At 34.5% G+C, this 10,617-nt stretch overlaps 1 protein-coding gene across 1 annotated transcript; it reads right to left on the reverse strand.

Moving 5' to 3' along the window:
- Window positions 1-258: 258 nt before the first annotated feature.
- LOC121984115 (serine/threonine-protein phosphatase PP2A-1 catalytic subunit-like) lies at window positions 259-10,617 on the reverse strand. Its single transcript, XM_042536906.1, has 6 exons — window positions 10,165-10,617; window positions 9,893-10,007; window positions 5,548-5,656; window positions 5,383-5,460; window positions 3,726-3,917; window positions 259-833 (listed from the first exon to the last, which is right to left on the reverse strand). The coding sequence occupies exons 1-6, from the start codon at window positions 10,415-10,417 to the stop codon at window positions 660-662; spliced, it is 921 nt and encodes a 306-aa protein (XP_042392840.1). The 5' UTR covers window positions 10,418-10,617; the 3' UTR covers window positions 259-659.

The raw sequence follows: 10,617 nt of genomic DNA on the forward strand, positions 1-10,617 counted from the left end.
TAAAATCCTAGCTATGTCAGTGCCCTTGATATGTGGTACCACCATATTAACGGTCCCTCACGACTACCCCATGCCATTGAAAGAGAGCTCAATAGGAATCCAAATTGACAAGTGCATGAGCGAGGATCCGTAGAGATAATTCACACTTAACAATCATAACTTTAGACTAATCATCTACTGATAGATCAATAGGGTTAGGATTTGCATGTTCTAAGTTGTAACCCAGGAAAAGCCCAGACTCAATTAAGCACAAGGGAGTGTCTCAAACATGTCGTTTACTTAAATTTAGCCGCTTACAGCGATTAGTATTCTTTGCAAAGAAATATAGTTGTATACGATACGCCAAACCAACAAAGAGCAAAGATAAATCAAATATAATCAAACATATGCAAGCAATGAGAGATTGTGCTTTCTGAGACAGAAATGTGTATATGAACTGAAGAGAATCAGATGCTCCTTGATGCTTCATCACTCCAAATAGAACCAGATGCGCACTGAAACATCTCGTGAAATTAACAACAGCAGTAGAACCAGCGACTGCCATTGCCCAGAATCCGAAGAAAAGATGGTGGCCTCCCCGATTACTAAAACTCTTTCTACAACATGTCTACTGGACAAGCTTGTGGAAGATAAAGCAGTGCTGGTGAGAATTATCAACATCACAAGAAGTAGTCTGGAGTTTTCCGAGTAGTTTCAGGCTCAATTTGCCGTGGGGCTGGATCAAACTGAAGGAAATTTTGTTCCATGTTCTCCCCGATCTCCATTATAGCTGCTGTATTACCGCAGCGGTAACAGTAGTTCGGTGCACTAAATACTGTGACAACATTATTACCCTGCATCAAAACCAAATTAAAAACAAAAGAATAGTAAGCTTAATGAAACTTTGGAACTGAGATAATGTGGTAGGAGAATTATGTTCAACTGGACATTTAACGATGACATAACCTCTTCCGTGGCAATGTGGACTTAGACAACTTGTGAACCATAATGTCTCCTGTTAGATCTAGTTTTTCTGTTTTTTTTTTCAATATTCAGTGTTCTATTGTTTTTATTTCTTTAAGGACATGTAGGTGATCGTTGTGTTTCTAAGAATCTACTAACAGGGGAGTATCTCATAATTACAGTTGCTAGCTAAACAATATCACAAAACTAACTACTTGTATCAGAGCTATGCTATGCCTTAGCATGGCCTATGTCCTCTTTCAAGTACATTCAAACTCGAATCTAATGAACTGTACATCATATGTCCACAGTCAAGGTTGTATATAGGTTAATTAGTATTTACAAACAAGGGGAGTTCCTATCATACTACCAGAATCAGAACACAAACACATCCAACATTTGCTTATAACTTTCATACAAGATGGTAGCAAAGAACAGCTTCTATAATCTTTTGGGTGCTTCAGTGGTGGAGCCCAGTAGCTTCTATGAAACAACAAAATGACTTGGCTACAGCACTGGGTTTCGACATGGGAACAATAAGAAAAATAGAATATGCAGAGTGAATTCTATGCACACCCTCTTGTGTTATGTTTTGAAGAATTCAAGTACAAAAGAAACACTCTCCAACCATCAAATAGATTGAAATTTTTCATTTGCATAACCTTTGATATGTACACTTCCCAATCTTAACGGTGATCCCAAGTAAGGTTTTCTTCATCCCATGTAACGAGGAAAGAGGAAAACCAAAAACGATTTGTTAGCGACAATAAAACAAGATAAAATTTATTTAAATATAGATGATGATACAGTAGGAGATAGAGCTCAATGGCGTAAAAAGATCTATATAGTCAATCCACCTAGTGGGATAAGGCTTGGTTGTTGTTGTTGTTTTATCATTTCATTGGTTACTGAAATAATTGAATCAGTTCTTTCCATATAATTGAGATTTGACTCAGCTTTCCTTATGAATGATTTCCAACTCAATCATTTCTGGCCAAGCCAAGTTTTTCTTTGATGCTTATATTTGTTTCCAAATAAACAGAGGTACCGTGTGGACATATTTCAAATACTATCCCTTGTTGTGCGAGCAACAAGATAGATATTTCTTTCCAAAAATACATTGTTTGCCATAATTGTAAATTCCAATAACTCAAGATAATAAAAATACCTGGGTATGAGTATCAAACAATAGTATGGATTTAAGTATCTAACTTGGTTAACAGGAATGTCCAAGTGTCCATGCCGACATGTTCATCTCCATCATGGTTACATGGCTTAGCTGAAGAGACGAAGAATCAAATCCTATTGGCAATAGGGACATAGTGCTACTACGAGGGTAACAAACTATTTGTAGATGAGAGTGTCGACAGATTAAACTCAGAGCTTGAATCGTGGAGACAAGCTTCAGAAACTAAGAATTGTAAGGTAAAAATGATTAAAAATGGAATATAAAAAATGTATTGTTAATAATACACTAGACCGTTCCCCGGGACCCGCATTGGTAGGGGCTTCGTGCATCGGTCGCCCCTTTAATAATACAGAAAAAAAAAACTCAGAGCTAGAGAATAATGAGAATAAAATATTCTTGCCAACTACAGTAATATTTTTTAATCCAAACAATGTTTTTCCATAAACAAGGATTTTATCCCATATTTGTCCCGAGCATGGCAAGTTTTGTTAATTCCAAAAATTCCAATTTTAATCTATTTGAGTGTCCACTTAAGCATCTAGAAGTAAATCCAATTAGGAAATCTTGAATTTAAATTTCTGAGTGATGTGGAAGCCTTGTTTTGATCGCTAAGTGATTTTTCATGATTATTTACAAGGTTGCAAGTATTTAGAAATATTTGGTTCCGCAATTTGGAATTAGATAAATAATATTCATCCAAAAAACAATCAAGCTGAGTCACATAAGTTCCTCTCCTGAGAAGCGCAAGCAAACAATTAAAGCAAGTTTTATTAGTTTCTTAAAGGAATAAACACATTTTGTTGATTGCAAAAGCTAATAAACTGCCTCTATTATATACTTCTTTCTCTTGCAACATTTTTGTTGTTTTTTCATTTGTAGAAATTATTATTTTTATGTCATATGCTTCTGTAGCCAACTCAGTTATCTTCAGAAATAAGAATTTATCACTCTTTACTATTTACTGAATGAACTATTTCTATCGTGTGATATGTTTCTATGGAAAGTTCTATCATTGCTATGTCAATTGTTCCAGAACTAAGAAAAACATTTGTCACAATTTACAGAAGCTGATTGTTTCCGTAAATATCATATGCTTATGAAAATTACTTTTCCAACTTGCTTTGTTATCAGCAAAACCAACATGTAATAATATATCCATGAAAATAACCTGCACAAGGCTTTTCAGTTAATTGATCAACATGGGTCTAAAAAATTGATAGAATCTCCTATGAATTATTATATCCATAATTTCTGAAGGTTTTGGCAAATCTTACCATTTTCCAATCTATGCTAAAAAAACGATGATCATGATTCTTAATTCCAGAATCAACCAGCACCCACCCAGAATGCTGGTAGATAGAGATCCGTAGTAACTTGGTTGATTATTGATCGAGAAACAAATAATAAATGTGTTGCCATCCAGAAAACCAGATTCCATAATTTTGAAGTTATCTAATTATTTTATATGATAACTCTATAAGTTTCAAATTCCTGATAGGTAGCTAACTTTCCTAGAAGTCATCACTAAGTTTGCCATTGATGTACTAAGTACTGTTCCCACTAAAACACAGGCAAGACAAGAATTTTTACTCACCTGGCACCAATTATAGCCTTCCATGACAAGTTGGTGGGCTCTGGCCACCATTGTGAGTCCATTTGTATTGTTAAATTGTTGGGCAATGTCCTGCCCAAATGTGTATCCTGCTCCCCTTGGTGATATGCCCCAACCACATCTATCGTCTGGATCAGACCAGAGAAGATCACACATAGGACCTTCATGTGGAACCTATAGAGCAGACAAAAGGTACAATATGTAAACAAATTTAATGATTACACAGTAACAATGCTATTCGTGAAATCATCGAAAGAAAAAAAAAAAAGAGAATTACGGACCATAACGAGTTTTCATAGCAATACTCTCGCTGGTTTTCAATGAATATGGAAACAAAAAAAAATCATAATGTAAAAAAATTTCAAAAATATGAACAATTCTGACCACTGCAAAAAAATACAAGACCTAGACTCCTACTGCAGAGCAAGGACAAGGATCACATCCCACATTTGGAAGTAAAGTCTTTAATGAATAAAATGCATCATTCTCAAGTTTTTTTAATAGTTTTTCTTATCTCATTCATTGAACAAACTAATTTTGTTCCTTTCATACTTTGTTCATGTTTTTTAATTTTTGTCTCTTTGAAGCCCACCTATCATCATCCAATAAGGTCAATACTTAAATTTTTGGGACATGGATATTGATACAGATATTGAAAATCATGATTAATAAAGCATCTTTGCTAATGTGTTTTTACTAGTCCAATAATACCAGAATAAGTGCTTTACAATAGACGAGAGTATTAGTTCTTGTACCGTCAAAGCAAGATTGGCCTCATATTTTCCATTATTGAAATGGTTAATATCAAATTGCCAAGGACAACTGGCATTGGAACGAACCTGGTTACACTATGGATACTACTACGTCTGAAAGCTTTGATGTGATTGATTATCATATGATGTATAAGCAGAAAGACCATGAGTTGATGAACTTTGATAAGTTTTAGATGAGCTTTTATAACTTAGAAGGTTATTGATTATGTGGAGTAAGATTTATATATGTAGTTGCATACTTAGATTGTATCGTTATACTATATAATTATATAGTTATTGCGAGATCCAAGTCCTTAGTGAACCCAAATTGCATATTTTGAGAAATTATTTGAAATGGACCTTAATTAGCTATAATTTGGGTTTATAATGCATAAAATGGTTGCATATAGTTTATGTGTCTCGCTTTATATGGGCTGGCATCAAGCAATGTATTGTCTGATAGGAGCAATACATGAGGTCATGTCAGCTGGTTGTGTTTTCAGCATATGGGCAGAATGCTTTCCCCTCATGTTGATCAAAATAGGTTGGAATGTTAAACTATGGCATTTCTGGTATGAATATATAGAAGAATCCTCAAATAAATGCAATGGGAATGACAATTGATAAGAATATTACAAAAAATATAGCTTAGCATAGAATTCAATAGAGGATAAGAGCCATGAAACTGACCACAAATAGGATAGACTTACAAAGCTTGATGTAAATGACAACGACAATGATGACTATATCCTACAGATTGTGGAGATGCTATTCGAATTTAGCCTCTGTCTACAAACCAAGCCAAACTTTTGGCAGAGATTGTAATTTCCTTTGACAGCAGTAATACAATGGACAAGCCATACTGTTAATGGCCAATGTATGCTTACCTCCTGAATGCGATTGAGAACGCGGATATTATCTAATGTGTCCAGGGATGGGGAGAGACCACCATGCAAACAGAATATCTAAAACAGAAAACAACTTATCATAAACTGAACATCAATAAGTTGGAACTAAAAAGGATTTAGAGCATACTAGAGAAGGAAATAAACCTGATTCTCTATAAGAGCCGTAAGGGGTAAGTAATCAAATAGATCAGTAAAGTACTTCCACACATTTGCATTTCCATACTTTCTTAGGCATTCATCATAAAATCCATACCTGAAACCAAAGCTGATAGTCATAATGAAAATCATTTGCAGTAGCTGCATGGATGCTACAAACTCAAATAACAAGAAGCCAGGTTTCCCAACTATTTTGGAATTGGTTTAATGGATTGATCCTGTCATTATGCTAAAAATAGAGATATTCTTAAATTAAGTTCTAGAAAAATTACATTCACTATAGATCCAAATGTTTATTAAACATAGTCAGAGTTTAACCTAGTTGGACTTGGATAGTGTTTTGTATGCATTCATTGAATTAGAGAAGAAATGAGAAGATATTGTTGAAATTAAACTAAACAAAGAATAGCAACTCTAGAAGACAAAGGATAAGATAAAGAGTGAAGCTAAGATAAGATAATAATGTTGAGGATAAAGGATGAGATTAAGGCATAAAAATGTAGTTAATGAGGTAGTGTCGAGGATAAGGAATAAGATGGAGATAGAGACTAGCATTGGATGGGATAAAGGGCGTTGAGGATAAAGGATAAGCTTGAGATAAAAAGTGAAGTTAGTTGAGATAGAAGTGAAGTTAATTTAGACAAAAGAGAAAATCTCGTTGAGATAAAGTGTAAAGAGATTTTTTTCAGAGAGGCTTGGTTTTGTTAGTATTAAGTAATATGAGATTAGGGCCTTAAAGTTATGGGAAATATATAACAAAAATTTATCACTTTTATATGATCTTATCAGCAAACAGCCAGATGATATACATAGGAGACTGGGTTTATCTGGTGGTAAAAAGCCGGATGAGAAAATTTCAGGTGATTAAGGTACTATAAACAAAGGAACACCATTTTCAACCTCAAATCATTTCTGACATTGTTTCATACAGGTGAAAGATTATCATCTTTGTAGTTCCCAAAATCGGCATTCAATTAGTCAGCTCAACTGAATGTAGTCAACCTTTATTTTATTCTCCGAGACAAACCTTACCACAGCACAGTATGTACATATCAATCCAACAAAGTAGAATGACTTATGTATAGTGTATATGTCATAGCAGTATAACCGTTTTTCTGAATCTAAAACAATTGGATCATGTCATCAAATAAAAAAGTGGATCACAAGGTTCAGTTGCACCAAAGTTATGTAACATGCTTAGCAGAAAATGGATGTATAAAAGTACTACAAACCAACAACCATATTAAGTGAAACCGAATCAACCAAAAGCCTGTCATGATCTTAATAATCAGTGTGAGCAAAAATCCTGCCGTAATGAATCATTTAGCCGATAGTAATAGTACTCTCATGTTTACGAAATAGTTATAACTCAAAATATGTTAAAATTGGATAATGTATACACTCTTATACCAAACCATAAATGAAGTTCAGAAAACATAATCAGTGTAAAACAATCAACTCAGAATGGATCTACTTAATGTAATGCTATGAGAACAGATAATTTGCTTCTTTGCTTGAAGTAAACACTATCAATTCTTCCAAACAATCAGACATTATGGCAAACAGCAAGATCACAAGCTGTTAATTACATAAATTTGGAAAGGAACTGCAGCTCAAGTCATGTACGTGAGCCTGACAAACCTTGAATTAACTACAACAATCAGAGCAAACATTTTACATATTAAAATCATTAAAAGAAATTTATCACTATCTCTAACATTAAAGCTAGCATCTCCTTGAGCCTAAAATCCTTGAATTTACCATTGTCTAAACCGATGCAGAGGCAAATAAATGAGGCCACCAAAACCCTGTCATATACCTTAACAAATCATGAAACCTATACTAAAAATATCCAACCTGTTTAGGAAACCAGTCAAAGTCAAGATAGCTAACTTAAGAAAACACTACCTATACCATACGTTCCTAACAACATGATTTTGGTAAAAATCAAAGATGGCGTGGGCAAGTTTTGTTAACATGAACTTTTATTTATTTTCTACTTATATCATTCAGCATGTGAGTGCAAATATTTTACATATTTAGATAGTTAATGATTTACGTATTAAAATAATTAAATAAATTTGACAATTATAGCTAGAAAACTTTAGAAGGATAGAAGTATGCTTTACAAAATTATATATAACGAAAATGAAAAAACAGTAACAGGGAGGAACAATAAACTGATTAAAAATTCTTATGTTCATGCTTTGCTGTCAACGTTGGTACATGCCCTCGCATGTATGTTTATGCATCAGAAACATCTATGCCAAAATTTGGGATCAGGCGACTTCATTTGCATATACAGCTACAGATGCAAGATCAATTAGAAAAAAAATGTATAGATAATAGTAAAAAAAACAAATTCCTATGAGAAATGTCAAAATTCCGACAGACCAACCATTTTTTCATTTAACTCAAGGTAAGGGGGAAAAAATCTTCTATGACAGTAACTCAGCAATACAAACCAGTCATTTGACTTGAGTGAAAATCCAATCCAATAAAAAGGATAAGGTCATGATAAAGAGATTTCTTTATCTATGATCAATTATATTTGTTCAAATATGAATAGATTGGCGCTAAAATGAATAAAATAACTAGTGAATCAAATAAAGACTTGTGTTGGATTAACACACAAAAAAACAGAAATTTTGATAAAATAAGGAAGAGACAGACAGGTTTATTCAATCAATAAAGGACAAACAAGATTAATCTCTTGTTTGTTGCAGGTTCCTATAACAATAAAATGTAAATTTTAGTATGGATATAACACAAAAAGGACAAATATAGATAATAAAATTGTAGGTAAATAATTGGCAATGTTCCACTAACAAATCCATTATTCTTCATATCTTTCTTGTACACGTGATAAGCACTGGTAACTGCTACTTTGAGGTAATTACCAAGGTTTACAGTATCCTTAATTCTAGGGTTTCAATGCCTGAGAATGAGATGTTCCATTACCGACCTACATAGCATGTGTTGGTACAAGGTGACTAGTTGGCACCAATCAAAAGGAAGGGAATGAAGTGGAAGATGCAGACAAGGAAGAAGGGAGAGAACTGAAAAAGAAGAGGAAGGAGACTTATTATTGTTCCATTGGTGCCTAAGAGGAAGAAGGAGAAGAATTCGGCCTTCTCTCTTGAATTGTCTCGGTGGTGCTATTGTTCTGAAGAGGAAGAAAAGGAGCTCCAGAGATGATATCTTAGTGGTTCCACTATCTATAGCTGTCTCAATTAGGTAACATTTTAGAACAATTCCAAACATTATAAAGTATAAACCATGGTAATAACTTGGCACTTGGTTAACCCTCCTTACAGTGTCTAAAAGGTTCATTTGTATCCAATAATTATTATATTGTCACTCTCTTTTATCGATTGTTTTTTAAATATAACACAAAGCTGCTCATGTGACCACATATGCAGCAAGGAACCACAGCGTTCATTTATGGCTGCAGAAAGATTATAAAAATCAATTGAACTCTATTTTGTTAAATTCTAAGTAATGTTCAAGTTGACATAAGATTTGACTAAATAAGTTTCTCCAAATAGACAAACTGGAAATATAATCAATGCATTGATTAGATCAAAGTGCAAACTTTTATTTATTTGGAATGCATTCATTGGATAACATGCATTATTAAGGTTATGTGCTTGGTAATATCAATTGCTTAAATTCATTAAAAAAAATCATGCAGAAATATAGCTAAGATAACTAATTTAATTATAAAATGAAAAATGTTTAGTTTGGTTAGATTGATTGATTGTGTTTAATTTGATATAAACATTGTAATTGCAAATTCATTTTTATTTCACATACGAAGTTATACATTATTCTCTACATAATTCACGTTATTTTTTACCAAAAAAAACATATATAGAGAGAGAGCGCATATGCATTGCAATGTGTTTGCCAGTGGCCTGAGCATATTTTGCATGCATATGCTTTAAACATTGCTTTCATCCTTAAAAAATTTAAATCGACATGAATTAACAAGATTGCAAGATGTTCAAGATAGAATTATATTATTGTATACCTTTCTGGTATTAGTGAATCAAGTTCCTTGGTGGAAGAACCTATGGAAAATTCTGGGCAAGCATCACATAAGACGCACCAAATCATGAGAAAAAGGTAAATAATCAAATAAATGTGATCTTATTGCTATCTTCAAGTTGCCGAACTTGAAGATGGCATCAAGATCGCATTTAACTAAAATAAAGGATTACTTTTCTGGTCAACAAACAAATGTCATACATTTAAGATAGACTATGCAAACTAAAATATAATGAACTTAAATATCAGCAGAGACAGATGAACTTTCAAGACAGATACTTACACTTGTGTTATTTGCCTGCTCTCATGATTTCCTCTAAGAATCGTGATCCTATCTCTGTAACGAACTTTCAAGGCAACTAAAAGTGAGACAGTTTCCACGGAGTAGTAACCACGATCTGCAACAAAATTTATAGGAAACAGGAAATACCAAAGATGAAAGTTTAAAACAGTTTCGACTGATCCATAAAGTCTGTCATCAATAATTCAATAACAAGGAAGAACAAAAATGCCTCTTTTTCCAAGTAGACGGTCTCCGGTCCAAACAAAACTGACCTACATAGTCCCCCATGAATAGGTAATTCGTATCGGGTGCCTCGCCACCAATTCGGAACAGCTCGATGAGATCGTAAAACTGCCCGTGGATGTCCCCACATACTGTGACGGGGCACTTCACCGACTGCACATTCCACTCCTCCACGAGGACCGCCCGGGCCTGCTCGCAGAGAGCCTTCACCTCCGCCTCCGGCAAGAACTTGCATTGCCTCAGATGCTCGATCTGACGGTCAAGATCCGCGTAGGACGGCATCGCAGTTGGCGAAAAAGCCCTCTTCGCGCCACTCCGATCCGCAAACGGTGATCGATCAGACGGAGAGAATCGAAGTAAGGGCGGGAGAGGAGACAACTAGGCGGATCGAAGCATCAAAGTTGGAGATCGAGGACTCGCGACGAAGGGTAGGGTTAGGGTCGGAAAGAGAGAGACGACTGGGAAGCCGAGTTGATCTGGTC

This window comes from Zingiber officinale, chromosome 5B, assembly GCF_018446385.1.
Source record: "Zingiber officinale cultivar Zhangliang chromosome 5B, Zo_v1.1, whole genome shotgun sequence".
NCBI classification, from domain to species: Eukaryota; Viridiplantae; Streptophyta; class Magnoliopsida; order Zingiberales; family Zingiberaceae; genus Zingiber; species Zingiber officinale.

Excerpts from the sequence above, each read along its gene's own strand:
- LOC121984115 (XM_042536906.1), bottom strand. The coding sequence starts at position 10,417 with ATGCCGTCCTACGCGGATCTTGACCGTCAGATCGAGCATCTGAGGCAA. Across the intron at positions 5,657-9,892 it reads AGCAGGCAAATAACACAAGT|GTATGGATTTTATGATGAAT; the intron begins GTAAGTATCTGT and ends CTTTGGTTTCAG. Across the intron at positions 5,461-5,547 it reads CGGCTCTTATAGAGAATCAG|ATATTCTGTTTGCATGGTGG; the intron begins GTTTATTTCCTT and ends TTTCTGTTTTAG.